This window comes from Lethenteron reissneri, chromosome 27 (assembly GCF_015708825.2).
Source record: "Lethenteron reissneri isolate LAM-NWPU_2019-01 chromosome 27, ASM1570882v1, whole genome shotgun sequence".
In the NCBI taxonomy this organism is placed as follows: Eukaryota; Metazoa; Chordata; class Hyperoartia; order Petromyzontiformes; family Petromyzontidae; genus Lethenteron; species Lethenteron reissneri.
In genome coordinates, this window is record NC_083805.1 from 9,615,483 (window position 1) to 9,639,300 (window position 23,818).

The 23,818-nt window shown below is 48.0% G+C and overlaps 1 protein-coding gene across 1 annotated transcript in view; it reads left to right on the plus strand.

The window, feature by feature from the left end:
• The window catches only part of TLCD3B (TLC domain containing 3B), a 59,617-nt gene extending 39,216 nt beyond the window's left edge, over window positions 1–20,401 (plus strand). Inside the window, exons 4-6 of the mRNA XM_061561402.1 lie at window positions 8,794–9,070; window positions 11,904–11,999; window positions 16,018–20,401. Of these exons, the coding sequence (XP_061417386.1) occupies window positions 8,794–9,070; window positions 11,904–11,999; window positions 16,018–16,452 (808 nt within the window). The 3' untranslated portion in view covers window positions 16,453–20,401. The remainder of the gene's footprint in view (window positions 1–8,793; window positions 9,071–11,903; window positions 12,000–16,017) is intronic.
• Window positions 20,402–23,818: the final 3,417 nt, after the last annotated feature.

The window sequence follows — 23,818 nt, forward strand, 5'->3', positions numbered from 1 at the left end:
AGACAACCGCGCCGTGGTGTCGGCCCCTTTTGTGTTTGCGGATCGGGCAATCGCGTCGTTTCTACATCGCACGGTCTGTTCTGGATGACCACAGCCGCACACGACTACTGGAGAGTTTTCAATTTTTTTTCATTTGCGCATCATCAGGGTATCCGCATCTGCTGCCGTGGTTTGTGCGGTGGATGCAGCTTCGGGTGGACCGCGAGCTTCGTGGAAGATCAAACTTAGGGGATCTTCTGCGTTTGAGTCTTTTGTTGTCGTAACGTTCTTACCGGCCCCGACTGGACATCTGTGAATAAGAGCTTTATATTCTAGATTTGAAGTTTTCGTGACTGCAAGGATCCACGTACTCTTTGGTTATTTCGGTAAAGTCACGTAGATGAAAAATAAAAATAAAATTATTAAATAATAATAAAAATTCCTTTTTTTTTCATCTACGTGACTTTACCGAAAGAACCAAAGAGTAAAGAACTTTATAGCTCGTCGGATTCCTTCAATTTAAATACATATTCTTTGTGCGTCCTTTTGAACTCCATTCAGCTCTCCAATATTTATCGGAGTGGGGGTGGGGGGGTTGAAAGCGGCGTCGTTGAAGGTGCTCAGCCATCGAGAGAGACGCACGTTCTGAGCAAAACAGACGACAATCCTTCCCTGCCCCCTGCGGTTCGATTACACTGGTCAACACACTTTTTCTGGCATAATGTATTCCAACGGTTTTAAGGTGCTGATTCCAAATCTGGCATCAGTTTTTGTCTATCACATCAGGTTTTTGAGATATCAAATATTGCATTTTCAATAAAAACTGCAGAAGAAAAATATTAAATAAATGTGGATATCTACATACAATGATATTATAAACACACTATCCTAAAAATACAGCACCATATTTTACCACTAAAGCAGTCACTGACTCGCAACAACTTGCAATCATAAGTGACAGAGTTAATTTCGGGTAAAATCAATGAAAATGGGGTATGCCGATAGCTTAAAAATGAGATGTGATAGAGCAAATCTGAGATCAGATTTGGAACCAGCACCCTGAAATGAGTCTAAAACAGTTGCAAAAGTCCAGGCCAGAAAAAATGTTTTTATTTTGTTGACCAGTGTTATCACGGTTCGATTAACTCTACCGAGGATCACGATCCCATTATCACGATTCCCATAGGTCGAATCAGCCTTAAATGAGTACTGCAAGGGGTGGCGCTGGACGCAGCGTCTGCTCGTGTGTGCGCGGGACCGGCCTCTTAATAGGCGCTCGCCAACACAACTGGTCGAGGCAATATTGTAAAAGTGTACGTGGCTGGTACTCTTAGTTTTTTCGGTAAAGTCACGTAGGTAAAAAATGAAATTAAAAGTTATAAAATTAAAATAATTTTTTACCTACGTGACTTTACCGAAAAAACTAAGAGAATGAATCCTTGCAGTCACGAAAGCTTCACATCTAGAATGTACGTGGCTGGTCTCTGTTTGTCGCGCCGTCTCAGCCGTGTGCACGTGCAGCCGCGGGGCCTATCGAGTGTGCAGGCGGTGCGATTGCGCCAGGGCCCGATGGAGGCCAAGGGGAAGACGGGGAGGGAGGGGGAAATTAATTTAATTTGCGTAATTGCACCACGCGATCAGAATCACAACATTTATACAGTACTGGAGGATTCTGATGAGCTACGACGATATTTTCTCTTTAAAACTTTCGTGACTGCAGGGATTCATCTTGTTGGTTCTTTCGGTAAAGTCACGTAGAAGGGAAGTAATAAAATAATAAAAATAAAACATAATAAAAATAATTCTCACGACGTTTCGGAAACAACGCAAGCAGCCGTCCTCAGGTGCACGGCTGCTTGCGTTGTGGCCGAAACGTCGTGAGAATTATTTTATTATGTTTTATTTTTATTATTTTATTATTTCCCTTCTACGTGACTTTACCGAAAGAACCAAGAAGATGAATCCCTGCAGTCACGAAAGCTTTAAATCGAAATAAAACCAAGAACATATTTTCTCTCTCGTAGATATCCAGCAGTGTGCCACTGCATTAGCACGGATGTTCAAAATACATTCATCATTTTTCGCTTCCATTTAATTTCGACTATGGGAAGGCCACTGCGAGCAGCCACACCTCAGCAGTGCTCGCGTCGTCACGAGGGAAGATCGCCTCGGCGGGTCGAGAGGATCCGTGGCTTCGCCGGGGCTGGGGTGTTTGTCGTTCAGAGCACGTCCTGTGCGGTGAACGGTTCGGGCATCCCCCGCTCCCGCTGCCTGTCTCTCGATGTCTCTCTCTCTCTCTCTCGCTGTCTCTCTCGGTGTCTCTCTCTCGCTGTCTCTCTCTCTCTCGCTGTCTCTCTCGGTGTCTCTCTCTCGCTGTCTCTCTCTCTCTCTCGCTGTCTCTCTCGGTGTCTCTCTCTCTCGCTGTCTCTCTCTCGCTGTCTCTCTCGGTGTCTCTCTTTCTCTCTCGCTGTCTCTCTTTCGCTGTCTCTCTCTCGCTGTCTCTCTCTCGCTGTCTCTCTCTCGCTGTCTCTCTCTCGCTGTCTCTCTCTCGCTTTCTCTCTTTCTCTCTCGCTGTCTCTCTTTCGCTGTCTCGTCTCTCGCTGTCTCTCTCTCGCTGTCTCTCTCTCGCTGTGTCTCTCTCGCTGTCTCTCTCGCTGCGTCTGTCTCTCGCTGTCTCTCTCTCGCTGTCTCTCTCTCGCTGTCTCTCTCTCGCTGTCTCTCTCTCGCTGTGTCTCTCTCTCTCGCTGTCTCTCTCTCTCGGTGCGCAAAGAGCCGTGCTCGAATGGCCGAATCCTCAACCCCCCCTCCCCACTCTCTCTCTCCATCCCTTTCTGTATTCGGCTGTCGCTCTGCCCTAACCCAATAACCCCAACCCAAACTCTTCCTTCTCTACGTCTCCCTGTGTGGTTCAAGCAACATGCCTTCTAAACCCAACCCTAAATCCCAAACTCTCTAAATCTAACTCTCATCCTAACCACCATCTCTCTCTCTGTCTCCCCTTGTGCTTTGTTACCAGGAGGACCGTGCCCTAACTCTAACCCTAACCTCTAACTCAAACCCTAAACCCAACCCGAACCCCTAACCGAAACTCGAACTCAGACTCTTAACTCGAACCATAAGCATACTCTAACCCTAACTCAAAACTCTAACCCTAAACCCAACCATAACCGGGTTTATTGATTTATGAGTTGTGGTGGGGGTTGATTGGTTGTTTTTTCACGGGTGAATGGCAGGTGGGTGCCTTGCGCAGGGTTCGATATCGAGCGGTGCTGTGTGGAGCTGGATACAAACAATCCGTCGCATCCACCGCGTTCCACTGCACGCTGGCGCAGCTGCGAACATGCCCCCCTTTTTAAATCGGGCAAATCATTTGGCGTTAAGATGAAATATATTTTTTAGATTTTCGTGAAACGATGTTTTAGGGCCATGGCCCCTTCTTCATAGTTCACGTGAGGAAGGGAAATTTCCCGTAACGTTGCCTGGTCTATGTGGGGGTTTTCCCCTTCATTTTAAGGCCGCGCTGTTATAGCCGAATGTGTTGAGTTGTTTTTTGTTAATATCAACATAGGGGTGCGACAATTTACACCCCTCTGCGCCCTCCACTCACACCCATCTCCCATTCAATGAATTTGCACAAATCAAGGCTATGATGTGGTTGAAGAATCGACTGTTCGCCTCGTTTTTACCATCGAGTTGGGATCGTTTATTGCTCCCTCCTATCTGACTTGTGCAGTTTAATTCGTGCTGACAGCCTCAATGTAAAATTAGCATATGATTTGTATCAATCAAAAAGGCACCTTTTTACATGTATGTATGTATGTTGAACTTTTTTCGCATCGTACATAGACAATCGTGCTAATCTTTGTGTGGTCGCGGTTTGTGGTGGTTGTGTTGCTGCCTTGCCCAAGCTTGCATTTGGAAATAATGCGCTGGTGCAATTTGAACATGCGATTTGACGGGTGTATCATGAGCCTCAAGAATCGATATCAATTAAGTAATCAACACATCGTCACACCACTGCTCTTAATATCCATGAGCACTATTTATATTTTGACATTCGTATGGATGCTTGGGTACGTGTGTGCCAAAGTGTTGTGGTTAGCGCGCTTAGCTGTGAAAGCCGGCAATCCGAATTCAATTTCCAGCCACGACCAATAACAGTGGCGAATATCTGAAGTGGCCCTGGACCTCCCCTAGGTCGACTGAGCCTCAAATGAGTACCTGGTGCGATGTCTAAATATCAGCACTGGGGAGACAAAGGCGGCCGGGTGTGGTGTTTGGCCACACCATGTATGCTCTGAGGATATTAATAACTGCTCACTTACAGCACTTGCCCCAACAGTCGGTAAACGCCTATACGGGGGAGCTTTGTATGTGTACACATGTCGGTATACAGTACAGCCCTTATGTCAATCCACAGCTGGATGAGGACTTCCCTATGCCGTACGTGTCAATGGGGGGGGGGGGGGGGGTAGAGTGAGCTGACCATGTTTAAGCACAAGATTCGTGCCAGATACAGCAAAATTTGTGGCTGTGTTTTGGAATTGTGAACATTACCAGTGGTATCGGTGGTTGCATTTTTAGGTGCAATGTGGTCGAGTGACTCATGCTTTGTCTCGGCGTGGTCTTCGTTTGTTGTGGTTGTGTTGCTGCCTTGCCCATGCTTGCATTTGGATATTGTGTACTGGTGCATTCGGTAAAGTACGTGACTTTACCGAAAAAAACTAAGAATATGTACTGGTGCAATTTGTACTTCCATGCTTTATTTAAATCTATTAGTGACTTGCTTAACTTTTCTCTGTCTAACTCGAGTATCTTTTATTGTTTGATGTTTTCGTAATTTTTTGTTGATTTAACTTGCCGACCCACCCTTACTGGAGATCTGTGAAAAATTGCTTGAGAGCTCATCAGATTCCTCGAGTATAATTAAAGTTTCTGATTCTGATGCTGGCCAGCACGGGTTGATGAAGACTGTGGAGCATAGATGTGGGAACAGAGAATCACAGTACAACAATGCATTTTGCAGCACTACACACCATCCCAGTGTACAAAGACACCCCGTGTAGCCTTAACATACTGCTGGGGCAAGTGCTGTTAGCGAGCACCTATGAAGGCTGCCACAGCACACGAGGGGGTGGGTGGCCAGCACCACGCCCGGCCGCCTTTGTCTCCCTAGTGGCAATGTTTACACTTTGCACCAGGTACTCATTTGAGGCTGAATCGACCTCGGGGAGGCCCAGGACTGGTTCAGATAATCGTCATTGGGCTTGGTTCGTAGCGCAGCGAGATAACTGCTACACTGCCGCTCCCCATACAGCATGGGCATTTAAACACAGCAGATGAGCAGATCCAGATTACTTATACCGCGGTAACGGAATCAGACGTTTTGGAGCGTGTTGATTTGTGCTCTGTGTATTGTGCGAGCGAGCGAGCACGCGCGCGTTCACCATATCTGATTGCACATGTTTCAAAACACACTGGTCTGATAAAGCCTTGTCGGAAAAATGACGTTTGTTTCAAAAATAAAGATAAACTCAGTTTTATAGAGCACCTTTCAAATTGGTATTCTCAAAGCGCTGCACATCAGAGGTAAAAAAAAAATCTTATTGAAGTAAAAAAACTGACACACCAGTAATAACCCAGTCATAATACAATAAAACCAAAAATATCTAAATAAAAACATGGGCAACTGACTATTGGTGGAACCCATGGAAATTACGAAAAAGCCCTGCCCTTTCGAGAAGAAGAAGAAGAATAAACAATCTCAAGGGACTTTGTAATTTATATAAAATCTGACGCGGAGCCCTTGGCGATGCTCCGATGTAAACTTTACACGTGTGCCCCGCGCGACGCATCGAAGGCGTCACGTGGCGTGCCACCGGCATCGTGGTGTGAGGCATAGCGGGGCTCGAGCCGTAGTAATCTCCTTCATCCGGCGTTCATCCACGAGACCGGCAGAAAATCTCACGGCGGGAGCTCAAAGCGTCGTCTGTTCGCTCTCGTTGGAAGTCCGTGCGAAACAAATAGCGATCGGCTGAGCTTCAAATATCAAATGATTATTATTATTACCCTTTAGTCAATTACAGGCGGGCAGGGTCGTGCAAATCCGCCAGAGCTATTAGTTCTATTGGTTGAAATGGCTTCATGTAATTTACCGCGTCTCATACAATTTGGATTGATGGAGCGTAAATCCAAATTGCGGCGTGGATTGCTGCCGCGCATTTCACAGTGAAATGTGTACACCATTGTAGAGGAGATGCAGTCAGTCAGTCGTAGGCAGAGGAGAAGAGGCAGCGCTTGAGTCAGGACTGGAACAAGGGCATGGTGGAGTCGACAGCATGGATGTCTGGGGGACAGGCGGAGGGCAACAGAGGTTAAACTGTGACCTGCCAAGGTTAATTTCGGGTTTCAATAGAACGCCTCGGTTGCTGGAGGTTTAACGTCACTAACTCAAGCTACGAGATGATTCCATCGTACGCGACAAAATATCAACGGACTTTTGCCAGTTACCGATAAGATGCATGATTAAGTGAGATTACGGGATCTGCCCATTGGATTGCCACACAGCACTCGCTAATCTAACTGGGTGGGCCTGCACTGCGCGTTGCTCGGCATGATGTCTGATGATGTTCGGCGTTTCACTCCACGTGCCGGGAACTTCTTCTGAATCCGATTTCGATTGCTCAACTAAATTCACTCTTAAATTTCGATTTAAAGCTTTCGTGACTGCAGGGATTCATCTTCTTGGTTCTTTCGGCAAAGTCACGTAGAATTGAAATAATAAAATAATAAAACATAATAAAATAATTCTCACGACGTACGTTTCGGCCACAACGCAAGCAGCCGTCATCAGGTGAAGAACAGGTCTGTCGGAGAGACAGCATCTGAATGACAACCCCAGGCTTGGAGCGTCTTTTTTTTCCAAGCCTGGGGTTGTCATTCAGACTGTCTTCTTGACAGACCTGTTCTTCACCTGAGGACGGCTGCTTGCGTTGTGGCCGAAACGTCGTGAGAATTATTTTATTATGTTTAATTTTTATTATTTTATTACTTCCCTTCTACGTGACTTTACCGAAAGAACCAAGAAGATAAATTCACTCTTCATCAAACATGTGGATGACACGTGGTACGACCCTGAAAAACGCACCAAGGAGCCGCGGCCGTGAACGCTTGCGCAGAGGTGCTTACATTGATTTGGCGTCGCTGGCACGCAACAACAATCCATGGGCCAGACCAGAATGCATTGCCGCGGTGTGGTGGCAAATATTTATCGATACCACTAATGTCTCAAGGCGCTGTCAGACGTTAGTGGAAGGCGCCTTACGAATAAATGTAAATGATTATTTTGTCAATGTGGCTGATACAAGTGGATTACGTGACAACATACGTGTTAATTGTGGGTTATTGCATAATTTACATCCATTGGGGCCTCTTCCCACCCACATGTTTGCAATCTCTTGTTTGATGCACGTGTGTTTATATCACTACTCTTAGACTGAAATATCGAACTGACTTGCACCTCTTGCTCTCATTATATCTGCAGCTTTTTTTTAAATTAATTAATGACCGTAAAAAAATATACCCCGTTTGTAAGTTGTGTGATGTTGCTAAAGAACCCGATGTTTTTGTTTTGTGTTGCTGCTGCTGTTGCTCGCGTACCACGGATCTCTCGTGTAAAAGAATATCCGGGCAACAACTGGCTAAAGGGGATCATCCGTAAACCAAATCGCAATAAACTCAAAACTCAAATTTAACACGTAGGCTTTCGCGACCAATATTATTCATAATAAACGGTTTTGCGTTAGATCGCGTTATTTATAAATGTGTCAAATTGTAAATGTTGTGGTTTCACTCTTCAACACACCGGTGGGCTAAAGTAGTGAACTATTTGTCTTTTGTCAACGTGACACTTTTTTGCTGATTGGCCGTGTCGGGTGGTGGAGGGTTACGACACATTTATAAATAACGCGATCTCACCCAAAAACATTTATTATGAATCAACAATGTTGGTACAACTCAAGTTTTGCCATCTCAAGTAATAAAATATTTGCCCTTGACCCACGGACCATAAATGTTTAGATTATTACGTATATGATTTGGCTGCTATAAATGTCCACGTGATGATGAGCCACTTCATTGAACTATCATTTGTGACCAGGTCGCTTCTGAAAAATAAGCAAATGGCACAGCGGGCTTGACCTTGTAAAATAAAAATCGATGTCTTTTTAGTGATTTGCTTAACTTTCCTATGCTCTTCACTCCCATCGTGTTTTCGTATTGTTTGTTATTATAACTTTCTGACCCGCCCCGACTGAACACCTGTGAAAAAGAGCTTTACATCTCATCGGATTCTTCCAGCGTAAAGAAATATTCCTGATTTTGCTGAATTCAACTGTCGCTTTCTTGGTTCTTTCGGTAAAAGTCACGTAGAATGGAAATAATAAAATAATAAAAATAAAACATAATAAAATAATTCTCACGACGTTTCGGCCACAACGCAAGCAGCCGTCCTCAGGTGAAGAACAGGTCTGTCAAGAAGACAGTCTGAATGACAACCCCAGGCTTGGAAAAAAAGACGCTCCAAGCCTGGGGTTGTCATTCAGATGCTGTCTCTCCGACAGACCTGTTCTTCACCTGATGACGGCTGCTTGCGTTGTGGCCGAAACGTACGTCGTGAGAATTATTTTATTATGTTTTATTATTTTATTATTTCAATTCTACGTGACTTTGCCGAAAGAACCAAGAAGATGAATCCCTGCAGTCACGAAAGCTTTAAATCGAAACTCAACTGTCGCTGTGGCTGTGCGCGAGCAGGCACTGGCTGGCCACGTGGTACGTGTGGTTCGCCACCCCCTACTTCCTCTACGACGTCTGCGCGATGTTCCTGTGCCACTGGCACCGGCGAGCCATGCGGGAGGGCGTGGGCCCCGCACGCGGTAACGGCCCTGGACTCGACGGAGGCGGACGGACCAAGTCCCGAGGCCTGCTGTGGGATCAGCTGGTGCAGACGGGCCGGCAGTTCATAGCCAAGGAGACGCTCATGGTGATGCACCACGTTGGGGTGTGCATGCTCTGCTTCCCCGTGTCCACGGTACGTGACCGCGCGCCTTGACCCCGCGACGCCGCCGCGCGTTATAGCCACGAGAAAGTTGTTGTTGTTGTTGTGTGCCGTGGGTGGCGAACTTACGCCCCCCCCCCCCCCTCTACAGACACGATACTTCATTTTGTACGGCCCTTGGACCACACGAGGTCTACGGTTTTGCAGCGGCCCGCACGAAACGATATCCGTCCGTCCGCCGCGGGCATCACAGCCGCACTAATCGGACACTAGAGGGGCATGTTTTTGACCACTGTACCCAGTCACTTCGGTCGCTGCAGTGGCCTCTTGTGGTGACAGACGTTACTGAGATGTGTGTGTGTGTTAATGTGTGTTAATGTGTGGCCCCGCCAAAGGTATTTGAAAGGCCGATTTGACCGTCGGTAACGAAGAGGAGGTTCCCCACCCATGTTTTAAGAACAAGAAGAAATTGCATTTTTTAAAGCGCCTTTCACGACAAGGCGCACAAAGCGTTGCACATCAGGAAATTAAAGAAATACAATAATACCCCGGTCGGGGACGCACTCCTGAAAGGCGCGAAGAATATCGAAACGACGTAAATCAAAGCAATCACTAAACATTCTGTTCGTAAATAAGACATTATACTGTACGACGCAGTACTTGACATTTCTTTATGCGCGACGCAAAGTAGTTCGTGTCCAGGGTGGATGGATGGCGAAGTTCCCAGGCGACGGATAACGAGAAAGGACGGACGATGCTGTCAGCGACGTAAGTGTGGGTTGAGGCAGAGGTCGCAAACGGATTTTGATTCCTTACCCTACCCGTAACCGGCCGGTTTCGGCCGGGTACGGGTAGGGTACAGGTATCGGGTACCTGATTGCGACCTCTGGGATGAAGCTGTGTTGCAGGCGCGGGTGGGTTGATTCTAGGAACTTGAATTGTGAGAAGAAACAAGACGTTGGGAAATGAATGACAAACGGTGACTCACCAGTGACTCACGGCCTACCAGTACCCGGCCGCACCAAGGTCGCAAACGGGTACCCGTACCTGTACCCGGCCGGGTACGGGTAGCCGGGTACCGGGTAGGGTACGGGTATCGGGTACCCGGTTGCGACCTCTGGGTTGAGGTGACGCAAATCGGGCGATGGCGTTCATTGACGACTTACTTGCGAAGCGACGTCAAAGGGTGAGACGTGAATCGGGGGTGGGGGGTGGGGCGGTATTGCTGAAAACCATTGGCCACTGGGAGGAAAAACTGAAGGAGACATATAGGGGCTAATTGAGAAAACGGAAAGCGAGAGAGATGCAACTCCTTTCCGTCCGCTCAATCTATCTACTGCACATGATAGCCATTTTTGTCAAAAATAATATATCTTTGAGAGTCTACTGCCCCCCCCCCCGCTCCAGTTCCCCCAGTCCCCTCCTCTCCCCTGCCCCTATCCTGCTCCCAGTACGTGAATTATCTTCACCCTGACCACTAAACTCTCGCCAGATCAACTTTCACGTCCACACCGGTGGTGCCCCACCTGGGTACGGACTGTTGGGTTGAACGATTTGGGGAAAATATCTAATTGCGATTTTTCTGACATATTGCGATTTGATTTGCGATAAACAAATTTTAGGTCAAGCTTCAGTTGAATATTCACTGTGTAATAGATTAAAAACATGTGATGGAGCATTACCACGTGATACCATCAAAATATGAACTGCTCTATATATTCTAATGCAAGGATGAGGACTTAAAAGATATGAATTGCTTCCAACGTGTATTTATTAAAATGCGTTAATTGAAATAGAACAATAAACATAGAACAATTGTTAAGTTAAATAAATAAAGTTATATAAAATTTCGATTTAAAGCTTTCGTGACTGCAGGGATTCATCTTCTTGGTTCTTTCGGTAAAGTCACGTAGAAGGGAAATAAAAAAAAACCCACAACAATTCGCCATAATAAAAATAAACATAATAAAATAAATTTTTTATTATGTTTTATTTTTATTATTTTATTATTTCCCTTCTTAACCGTGAGTTAAGAGAGATGCAGACCAATATTAGGGTGTCGTGAGATGATAAAAGGCAGATGCAGAGATGAGAGAGGTTCATCCGATTGCTATGCTAATTAGCGTGTTATGTCAATGAGGATCTTAATTAGAGGTGACATTTTGTGCACCCATGTATTTTCATAATTGCGGAGGGCCCTTGGGATGCTTGGGGCCCGAAGCTGTTGACGTTGTTTGCCTGTGCCGAGCGCCCGCACTGGCGTGAACACAACCAAGCATCTTCTCGGTTCTTTCGGTAAAGTCACGTAGAAGGGAAATAATAAAATAATAAAAATAAAACATAATAAAATAATTATCACGACGTTTCGGCCACAACGCAAGCAGCCGTCCTCACGTGAAGAACAGGTCTGTCGGGAAGACAGCGTCTGAATGAAACACCCCAGGCTTGGAGCGTATATTTAAGCTGGGTTGGAGGGGGAAGAGAGCCTTGACAAAATAATTTATTATGTAAAATTTGCATTATTTTATTATTTCCCTTCTACGTGACTTTACCGAAAGAACCAAGAAGATGAATCCCTGCAGTCACGAAAGCTTTAAATCGAAAATTACAACCAAGCAATTATTTTTTATTTTAACGAGTCCCCGCGGGTCTCACATGACGCTCCTCTGGGACAACCGTAACCCCAAATTTGCAAGAAACCGCGGCCTTGCGCTCGTAAGGCAGCCGCTGTTCGGTCAGGGCCCCCCCAAGAACGTCTCTCCTTCCACCCCGTTCCGTCCGTCATCCTCAATCAACGGCGTGGCAGAGCGAACGGCGTGGCTGAGCGAACGTCGTTAACCGCGAACTCCCCCGTGTCGCCCCGCAGATGGTGAGGGGAGAGCTCGGGGACTTCTTCCAGGGCTGCCTCTTCATGGCCGAGGTCAGCACGCCGTTCGTGTGCTTCGGCAAAATCTTGCTGCAGGTACTGGACGCACCCATTCGCCCGTTTGTCGGCCCGCGTTGTCCCGCTGTCGCCATGGGTTTGTGTATGGGTGCCAAACTAGGAAGTGGACATCGCCTTTTTTATACTCTTTGGTTCTTTCGGTAAAGTCACGTAGGTAGAAAATTATAGATCACGACGTTGTCCACAGCAATAAAAACCTGCTGCAGTTTTTTCTTTCAGCAATAAAAACCTGCTGCAGTTTTTTCTTTCAGCAATAAAAAACTGCTGCAGTTTTTTCTTTCAGCAATAAAAAAACTGCTGCAGTTTTTTCTTTCAGCATTAAAACCTGCTGCAGTTTTTTCTTTCAGCATTAAAACCTGCTGCAGTTTTTTCTTTCAGCAATAAAAACCTGCTGCAGTTTTTTCTTTCAGCAATAAAAACCTGCTGCAGTTTTTTCTTTCAGCATTAAAACCTGCTGCAGTTTTTAATTTCAGCAATAAAAAAACTGCTGCAGTTTTTTCTTTCAGCAATAAAAACCTGCTGTAGTTTTTTTTCTTTCAGCAATAAAAACCTGCTGCAGTTTTTTATTTCGGCAATTAAAACTGCTGCAGTTTTTTCTTTCAGCAATAAAAACCTGCTGCAGTTTTTTCTTTCAGCAATAAAAAAACTGCTGCAGTTTTTTCTTTCAGCAATAAAAACCTGCTGCAGTTTTTTCTTTCAGCAATAAAAAAACTGCTGCAGTTTTTTCTTTCAGCAATAAAAACCTGCTGCAGTTTTTTCTTTCAGCAATAAAAACCTGCTGCAGTTTTTTCTTTCAGCAATAAAAAAACTGCTGCAGTTTTTTCTTTCAGCAATGAAAACCTGCTGCAGTTTTTTCTTTCAGCATTAAAACCTGCTGCAGTTTTTTATTTCAGCAATAAAAAAAACTGCTGCAGTTTTTTCTTTCAGCAATAAAAACCTGCTGCAGTTTTTTCTTTCAACATTAAAACCTGCTGCAGTTTTTTATTTCAGCAATAAAAAAACTGCTGCAGTTTTTTCTTTCAGCAATAAAAACCTGCTGCAGTTTTTTCTTTCAGCATTAAAACCTGCTGCAGTTTTTTTATTTCAGCAATAAAAAAACTGCTGCAGTTTTTTCTTTCAGCAATAAAAACCTGCTGTAGTTTTTTTCTTTCAGCAATAAAACCTGCTGCAGTTTTTTATTTCAGCAATAAAAAAACTGCTGCAGTTTTTTCTTTCAGCAATAAAAAACTGCTGCAGTTTTTTCTTTCAGCAATAAAAACCTGCTGCAGTTTTTTATTTCGGCAATTAAAACTGCTGCAGTTTTTTATTTCGGCAATAAAAACCTGCTGCAGTTTTTTCTTGCTGTGGTTGTCCCACCTGATGACGATTGCTTGTGTTGTGATCGAAACGTCGCGATATATTATTTTTCTACTCACGTGACTTTACCGAATAAACCAAAGATGATGGATTCCTGCCGTCACGAAAGCCTCAAATCAAGAATGGCCTTTTTTTTCTTCTTCTTTTGTGCTTCTCCCCCGATTGTATTCCAATCGTGCCCGTTGGCATCGCGTCCCAACAAGAGGCGTCTGTTTGGAACTGTCGGTGAGCAGTGAACCCCACCCTGTGTGCCAGAGAACGGCCCCCACGAGTTGGCTTCACAACGTTTTCTGAGATCACTTCACGCGTGACCCTTTTGCTGCCCGCCCGCCAGGGGGCAGACTTTCCCACATATCCTGCAACGGAGATAAATATTTGTCACTTGGACATCGAAAACCAACGTTGATGTGTGCTGACTTCTAGTTTTGTGCATTCATCAGTGACCGGGCTGGAACCATCATCTAGCTCAGCTTGAGAACACAGTTTAATCACCGGATTAAAACACAAAATCTCAGCAGTGTCGGCTCAATGCTCTGACCCCTAATTTATCTTGCCACCTTTAGACTGGTGACTGATCTTATCGGACAATATTGCACCCTGAGATAATTATCATGGGGATGAGCTTTCATGTTAAATGTTGTATTCTATGTCCTAGGGGACACGTACCAACCAATAAGCCACAGATAATACAAGACGTACATAATCATCGTCGTGTCACATTGACATCGGCGGAACAGTGGCGTAGTGAACGGTGACGATGACTTCTGAACCCAGTGAACTGCCCCCGATTCACAGCCACTGCGAATATCAGCGGTGAGCAATATCCGAACCCCGTCCTTGGCACCCCCTTCACCAGCCCGTAAATAACGAATGCAGTGGAGTGTGGCAAAACAGGCTCAAGGGGGGCGATGCCTTCATCCCGTGGTCGTTATGAAGTTCGTCTTTTGCCCCGTAGCGCTACCGCAAGCATTGTTGCTGCTGTAGCCGCGGGTTTACCGCTTGCCATTTTATTTGTTACGCGCTTGCCCCGCTGGTCACGTCTTGCGGATAAAAAAACCCCCCACAACAATTCGCCGTGAAATTGACCCCTGCCAACGCGATTTTCGCGTCCGGAAATTTGATAATTGCATTCGGAGCTCATATTCCCTTGGCAGGCGGAGAGAGTTCTGGCCTATGGCGCACTCGGAGCGAGCGGTGAGGGTACAAAATGCCGTAATTGGAATCATCGACTTGCAATCTGATGCAAAAGAACTGGGCATGACCCAGCCGTCTCAAAACATCACCGCCACGAGCTACCGCGGGTCAACAGATGGGAGTTGTTTGCAATATGCAACCCTAACCCCCTCCCCGCCCAAGCCGGCCTGTGCCAAAGCCGAGTGTTCTGCTGCACGAGGTTAATACCTCCCGGGCTTTTGCGGTAACAGCAGCCCAGGGGCCTTCGCCAGCTGGAGGGCATCCAGAGACTGAAGTGAAAAGTTATTTCACTTGTGAATGCTGAATTTTATTTGTTGCTAGCCTTGTAAAAAAATAATTTTCTTTTTTCTTGAACTTTGTTTTCCTTTTGAAAATATTACTGGGGGCCTCACAGTACTACTAGTGGCGCTACCTTTCAGTGCAATAAAACAATTATTCTAGAATTGAACCCATGGCCTTGAGTGGCCTGCTCTTATGTAGATGACGTCGAGGGTTCTATTTTCCTTTTGAAAATATTACTGGGGGCCTCACAGTGCCTGTAGCCCAGGGGCCTGCACAATCTTAATCCGGCCCCAACCCCGTTTAGAACCGCGGGTGTAGGAGTTGTGTAAAGACGTGTCCTTCTGCTTCCCAGTGGACGTTGGAGAACCCTCGACGTCATCCACAAAAGAGCTCAAGGCCATGGGTTCAATTCTAGAATAATTGTTTTATCGCACTGAAAGGTAGCGCCACTGGTGGCTGCCCGGGGTCACGTGAACCCATCACGTGCGACGCCGCGTGAGTCGTAACACAACTTATTTGTTACGTGTGCAATATTCAGCGCGTGTTTTGTGAGCCTGGACGATCGGCATTAATATATGCATCGGTGGATTATTACGCATTGAAAGACTGCGCGTGCGTTGTTAAAAAAAACACATGGCACCGATAAACTGGAACTCGCTTCCATTGTCATCTAACCCGACCAACATTGTTACAGCCTTGATAATAATGCCTTTGTGCAGCGAGGCAATTCTGGCTTGCAGCTCAGTTATGGGGAACAAATAATGGTTGGTGATGATAACAGTGATCAATGATTATGATAATGATGAATTTGCAATGATAATGATGGCCGTGATGATGATAATGATTCGAATTTTTCTTAAATATATAACATCATTCATAAAAACTGCATTTCAAAACGCCATAGACTTCGATATTTGCACACGGCTGGGTGAAGGGAGGGGCGGGGGATTGCGTGGAAATCAGCCAATAATAATGGCGCCAACATTTTGCCCAAGCTCTGTCCTCCTATATTGGGGATGTTCGGCCAACTCCATTCACGATAATTTAAGCATGATGACGACAATGACAACGAGGACCACCGTGACCACGGCAACGAGGTCGGCGACGGTAACCATCGCCGATGCAGGTGAAGACGCCGCCGCCGCCGCTAACAATGCCGTCGTTGCCTCGTGTGTCTCCCCCTCCCGCCTGCCCTACTCCGCAGTTCAAGCAGCAGGGCACGCTGCTCTTCAAGCTGAACGGCGCGCTCATGCTCGCCACCTTCTTCCTCTTCCGCCTGCTCGTCTTCCCGTACATGTACTGGGAGTACGGGCGGCGCGTGGGCCTCTCCGTCTGGGCCGTGCCCTTCTCGCTGCCGCTCGTCTGCAACGTCGCCGCCACGCTGCTGCTGGCGCCGCAGCTCTACTGGTTCATCCTCATCTGCCGCGCCGCGGCCTCCCGCAAGGGCAAGGGCTTCCGGGGGCCCCCGCCGCCCCCGCCCCCCGCCGGCGCCGTCGACCCCGACGGGGCCTCGTGGGGGGCCCCCGCCGACTCGTGGGAGGGGGCCGCCGCCACCGCCGCCGCCAACGGTCCTGACAAACGGCCCGAGGAGGTGCCGAGGCCGTGCGGCGGCCACAAGGCCAAGGAGGCGATGGACTAACGGGCGGGCCGAGGGGCCCCGGACGGACGGCGCCCGCGGCGTCGGCACGCTCGCGCCGGGGTGTGGGGTTGACTTGCTGGCCGGTCGGTTGGTTGGTTGGGTGGATTGACGAGCTGGTGGATGGGTCGATTGGTGGGCAGGTTGGCTGCCTTGTGGCAGATTGGTGGGTTGACCGACTGGCGTGGAGGTGGTCTGGTTGGTTTTCTGGTTGGTGGGTTGGTGGAATGGCTGGTTGGTTGGCTGGTGGATGGGTCGGTGAAATAGTCTATCGGCCGGTCGGAGGGTCAGTGGGTTAGTGGGTTGACTGGCTGGTGGTGGGCTAGTGAGCAAGTGGTGGATGCGGCTGTGATGGCAGCCTGGACGTGGTGGAGTTGGGGTTGACCTAGTCTGCGGCAAGGTGGGGACCGAGAGATTCGTGCGATTTTCGCGAATTTCATTTTTTTTTTTAATTGTCATCGCCAGCCATGGTCGATCCACTGCTGGATGAAGTCCTCCGCCATACCATCTCCGTCCTCTCACTGCACGCGAGCCGATTTCATCGCTCTGTCTCCGCAGCGGCACCGAACGTCCCTGGGCGGCGGCCACACCATCGGGATAATTTGGCGTTTCGTTTTCATAATTTACACAAACCACGACGCCCGCGTGTTTCACTTCCTATTTATATTTATTTACCTGCTCGGTTTGGGCTCCCTCTCTCTCTCTCTCGCCCGACGTCACGGTGAACCGCGCGCGTCGTCCCCACCGAACGGTGAAACGCACCGGCCGAGTGGCGACGGAGCGGGTGTGACCGCGCTCACCGGCGGCGACGTTTTTTCCGCGCTCGATTCACCGCAGGCGCGAGGCCAAACTGCCCCGCGACGAGCCGAGGCCGGCTCTTCTCTCACGAGCGGCCCCGCGGCACGGAGCCACGCGCTGCGACGGCTCGCTGATGGCATCGTGCGAATATGGGAGGATGTTTTAGGTGGTCGTTTTTTCTTGAGTTGTGTCGCGTATCTGGTTTGTTCAGGGCTTTACGTTTTTTTTTTTTTAAACCAAGCCAGTCTGGGTCGTCGACACGAAACATATTTTCGCACCCGGCACACCACGTCCAGTATACGGCTTCAGGCTGCTCGTCATGTGCCACCAACTGCAGTCTACGAGCGATCCGGATTATATTCGGTGAGAAATGAATCCCTGGGTAATGTCGTGTGTGGGTTTTTTTTGCTTCTTCGTTTGTTTGTTTATTCGCTTCGGATTGATGAAGAAACATGGGGTCATCCGCGTCCCACCGAGCTGCGAGTTCACCCGGGTCGGACTGGTCAACTCATCGGTGCTGCTCACCGCTGTGATCCCATAGTCACCGTCACTTACTGCTATTCATATCGCGCCTCCCATGCAGCACATCTTCAGGGGGGGATGAGGGGAGGGGGGCACCCCCAGCGTCAGCTGTCCCTGTGCGGCACAAGGCTAACTCGACACCGGCCTGTGAGTGGGATGTACATCTCCAGGCTGACGACGAAACTATGGCGTGGACGATTTTGTCTAACTAAGAAACGAACTCTTTTTATTTTACCAGGTAACGCCCACTGAGCCACATAGTTCCTTCTCAGAAGCTGAACAAGGTGGCTTATCACGTATGTTGATTCTAAATGTGGAGGGAAAAACCGGAGGACCCGGAGAAAATCCACGCGACCACGGGAAGACCATGGGAACTACAAATATACAGACGTCTGGGTCAGGATCAAACCCACGACCTCCTGTAAACCAGGCGAAGTAGTTAACATCTTGTCACTGTGGCGCCCCTTTAAAGCGAGGGAATGGCTTGCGTTCATTTCGCGTGCAAGTGCTCGATCGGTCCGTCTGCTCCAGCATTGAAACGGAAAATATTCAGAAGGAAGACGGCTTGCTTGGATTGGCTTGGCTTGGCTTACGGTACACATTATATACACACGCACACCCTAAAAAACACGGGAGTCACTTCGCCATCAGTGGACACTTGACAATAACGAAAAGATACGTCCGGAGTGTCCCGCTATGAGCAGAAGAACAGCGAGGACTGATGAAACAGAAATGTGCGCCGTGCAGAAGTGACTGTGATGTTCGCCGCGACATGCATTGTGCATAGATTACGCGTAAATGCATATATATACAGTACACGTGTGCGTATGGCTCTACTGTGCATGGTCCGGACGGCGTCGCACGCTTACGTGTTGTTACACTCCGTTACGTCTCCGTGCTACGGTCTACAAGCATGGTCCATGCACGTCTGTGGCCAAGAGAGCAGCATGGGGTGTAAGGTTGGTGGAGCGCGCAGAGACGGAGCCGTCTCGTGAGCAAGACGCCCGACCCTTGCGGAGCGAGTCGGCGTTTGAGCCGTGCGTGTGGGAGGTGGGTCGTGTGATGTAAGTTCGACTTATTTTGCACACTATGTAGACAACCGTGCTAATCGGGTGTCCGTGGGCTTTCTCCAGACTCTAACGTGTTACCTTCCCCGCACGAAAGGCGTTTGTTTAATGGAAGAAAACTGGCCGAGCGGCCGATTGCCAACACCGTCGTAAAAGTGAGACTTGAGGCTCTGTGAGGCTTTCCTTGGGTACACACATTATTATTGCTGCGTTATGATGATGATGATTATTATCATCATGTACATTTGTAAGAGCCCCGAATTCGTTCATTTGCGAGTTTGTCTCGTGCGTCACAGTACTCGAGTAATTTATGTCACGCAGAATCGATCAAGGGCTCATTCTGACTGTAAGGATCCAGAAATGTATGATGATGACAAGCCATGTATGACCTTTGACATTGGTAAAACAATAGTGAATTCATCCCATCGTATGGCAGGCTGGTACCGACTCGTGCATTAGGTCTTGAAGTGAAATCAAAACGAGTTAGGGAAATCGTGCAGACTGCACGTGTCTTCGGATGTGTTTTATTCGCAGTATGGAAGCGGGACGAGTGGCTGCCAGGGAAAGATGGCTTTGAAAATTTTCAAATTGTGATTTTTGCTACGGTTTGGGTCTCCAAAGTTATGGGTCTCATCCTGTGATCAATTTGGCCGATTTTCAATCGGGTAAGTCCCTTCAAGTTGGATTATTGGGAGAGCGATTCTGCCGCCCCTTCCCATAGCGAACGGACAGACGGACCAAAAACGCCGACACACTTTCAACAGTATAGTTGTAAAGTAAAAAAAACTTTTCCTAATGTTGCCTCTCGTAAGCGAGTCTGGTCACCGGTCCAGACGCAGCTGCCCCATTGTTGCGAGAGGCGCAGTAGGAAAACAGGGCATGTGCCACCACCACCACCGCCGCCGCCAATCATCACCGCAACCACCACGGATGGCACACCTGATGCCCCAGGAGGCCTTCCTGGCCCTGCGAGTTCCTCGATCGATCCCTCCAGCCGCACTGCGGGCAGGCTGGGGGAGGGGTTGCCACCAGTGAGGTACAACAAGCCACACGGACACGTCGCGAGCATACCAAGATTATCGCTCCGTTAGCAAGGGGGCAGTGCATGCACGTGCGTTGTCTCGAATAGTGTGTATATTGTAAAAAAATGTGTTCAGCACCTGACAATAAAATACGGGACTCTAATGTCCCCGACGAGACTTGACAATATTTCCTAAGACAGGGACCCCCCGCCCCCCCAAAAAAGAGAACTATCCCGGAAAAAAACAAGGAGAGGTGGCAACCCCTTACGAGTTTCTCGCGTGCGTGGAGACAAAGGAGGGACACGTCGAGCCGGTGGTGTTAGTGCGGCGCGATTGTCTGCGCGTGTGTCGTGATCCGTCAGCAATTCTGTCCGTTGGGATTTTCACAATGAGCTGCGGGCGGGGCTTGAGAGGATAGAACGGATGAATATTTTACAATTGTGTTCACGGTCATCGTCATCATCATCGCAGCCAAGATGTTTTCCCTTCCTCCACCCGCGTCTGAATGCCCGTCGAAGCGAATTTATAAATTCACCTCCACGAGCCGTGTCTCCAATTGCTTTCGTGTGTTTCCCTTGAATTGTTTGTTCCGCCGTATGAAACGCTGCCAAATGTTGCTTTGCACGTGCGGCTCTATCCATGCATTCTTAACCAAAACCTAAAATGTTGGACAAATGTCCACACCCTCCAATGCTCCAATGACAACGATCACTGTTGACCTTCCCCAGCTGAACATTTGCCCTCACGTTAACATTTGATTTGGCTTCTCCCGTGACACACGGCAAATCGAGGTTTCGCTGTCCGTGCATCAGAGGGGACGGTGAGCGCGTCCTGCGAACGCGACCGAAGGGCGTTTGCGTCGACTTTCCACGGCTCAATCTTAATTTTGGAGCTTTCGTGACTGCAGGAATTATTCTTCGGTTCTTTCGGTAAAGTCACGTATAAAGATAAAATAATAAATTAAATAATAGCATACTACGACGTTTCGATTGCAACACAAGCAATCATCATCAGGTATAAAAGAAATACCTGATGATGATTGCTTGTGTTGCAATCTAAACGTCGTAGTATGCAATTATTTAATTTATTATTTTATCTTTATACGTGACTTTACCGAAAGAACCAAAGAATATTTCCACGGCTTCTAAAACATCGGCGTTGGGCGGGAGTGGAGAACTATGGGTGAGAACTTTCCCCACTTACTGGCAGACCATATGCCCACTGACAAATCGGTGCCGTGTACACCTCGTGGCGAGACGACGGAAGGGGGCATTGCTCGGGATAAGATGTGGAGCCCATGCGCTCTGAGTTGCTTCTTGCGCGTGTGGCGGGGTGATTCGCAGCGTCCAGTGTTGACCTCGAGGCTGGCGAGCCGGATGTTCTTTCTTTGCGAGCGACGTTGTGAATGTGAGCGAAGCTACCCCCAGCGACCGGTCCTGTCTCTTCACTCCTCCTGCCCTGTGATCACAACGAGAGGGGGGGGGGGGGGGGGAGGGGGGGGTCCAGAACACAACGCAACTGAACATCAATCGTACCCCGAATGTTGTTGTTGTTCTAAGCCAGACTGTTGTCTGGTTACGATCACCGACAGGAGAGAGACAGGGTGGGACAGGCTACAGAAACATCGCGCGTTTCTTGGACGTTGTTTTCCCTTGTGCGGATGCGTTTTACACCGGTCGATGACAACAACCACCACCGACCACATTTCAGTTGCTGTGACATTTAAACACCCTAATATATGCAAATACTCACCCTAACTTTCGGAAGGTGATTTATTATTAAGTTGCCACGACATCAGTCCATTCCGCACCTCCCAGAGCCATGCAACAGTGATGCTACCGACCACAGCGACCTTTCGCCTTTGTTCATAAGCAGGCGACAGTCCGTTCACGTGCAAGCATCGCTAACAAAGAGGACCCTTAACAAAATATCGCAGTTGTGTCGTCGTGATCGTCACTGCCTGATACGCACGTGTCGTAGACCTTTTGTCAATCTACTGCTGGATGATGATCATGATGATGATCTCCCCAGCGCCATGCGGGTCGCGGGGGTTATTTTTCACCATACTTCACCACGCCGGTCAGTGCGGGTTGGTGAGGGCGGGTGAGCGGACGTGGGACCATAGATACTGCTGTACAACTGCATTTTTACCACACTGCCCTCTGCTGCCCCTCCGCGCAGCTCCACAGCCATTGTAAAAATAAATAAACGCAATATTCTTGGTTCTTTCGGCAAAGTCACGTGACTTTACCGAAAGAACCAAGAAGATGGATCCCTGCAGTCACGAAAGCTTTAAATCGAAATTTAAACGCAATATTCATACTGTTGTGCATAATTAACCAGTGCCGCACATTCGGCTCAATGTTTACGTGCTTGGCGACGCATTCCAAGCCACGCTTTTGGACCAGAGCTCATGCGTACCAAGTGTATCATTGCTTGCGAGATGTACGCGGTGGATACACATCTTGACACACCAGAAAGCCTTCGGCACGAGTGAACGACGATGCAATTGACTTTCGCGAGCCTGTGCTGCGGACATGCGGGCTTGGGTTAACTTCTCGTGGAATTCCGCGGAGGTGGCGTTCTACGGGGTATGCAGCTGCTCCCTGGATTAGCGTCGATTCTTGCACGCGTGATCGTGCATCTGTTTGCAATGCACGCACGTCGAAATGCTGAGCGTGGCGCGTAGGCCGTGATGGAGCTAAAGGGGCGAGACAAACCGAGGAAGAATACAAATGCGACGTTAAACAAAGGAGACGGAACGCAAATGATCCTCGAATCGAATTGTGATCCAGAAGCTTGCCAATTAAAGGGGTTAAAAGGAACGATTTTGGCGTCAGTGCTGGTAATGGACAACCCTTTGTCGATCCACTGCTGGATGAAGGACCCCATGCCGTGTCGGTAAAGGGGGGGGGGGGTTGGTTTGACCATTACTTCGCCATATTTCGCGGATTTAGGAAGGGGGTGAAGGGTTGGGGAGTGGGGGTGCCCAAGAGCGCGTCAGATATCGCTCGCCACTGATGTTAGCCGTGGCCTGAAAACAAACTCAGGTGGCCGGGTTCATGGTGCTGCATGCTGACCATTGCAATACCCGCTGACCAGCCCCGAACTGGTTTAAGCCAATATCTGGTTGAAGCCAAATCAAATCTCTAGTAAGGCCGACATCACTGGCGTATTAAACCAGAAAATATTGCGTAACAACAGCACGGCTTGGGCGACATTTGGGAATCTTGTTGTTGCATCGATTGCGTTCGGTAAAAGTGGCGATCTGCTTCGTCGCGATTCTGTCTGAAATAGCGGAGAGTCTGCAAGGTCGAGCGATGCAGCTGATCTGGATTCTCATTGCGCTGCTCGGGCAAAGTTGTAGAAATCTATATTCTTGGGTTTTTTTCGGTAAAGTCACGTAGGTAAAAAAATTAAATTTAAATAAAAATAAAATAAAATAACAAAGGCTCAGTCCTTTGTTATGTAGACTAGCCGTAGCTTCAGCCGCACCAACCTTATCATAATAATTAAAAACTCCTATCCAGGGGCCTACCCTGGCTCCTCCCCCCTCAACCAGTATATATACGGGGTAGTATCTCTTGGAATTTCTCATTTACTTGATACAGCAAGCATGCTGTGACGGTTACACCTGAAGACGGAAGCTTGTGTTGCCTCCGAAACGTCGTGATTTTTATTTTATTTTAATTTGAAATTTTTACCTACGTGACTTTACCGAAAAAAACCCAAGAATATGAATCCTTGCAGTCACGAAAGCTTCAAATCTAGAATTGTAGAAATCTGGTTTAATTGGCATTCACCATCATCTTCAGCCACGATCAATCATCCCCTGTTGGACGAAGACCCTCCCCGAAGCTGCCTCCATCCGTATTGGTCTTGTGATGCAATAACCCATCGAGATTCTGCACGTGAGCGGATTCCATCGCCTCTTTTGGACGCGGCTCCGTTCATTTGTCT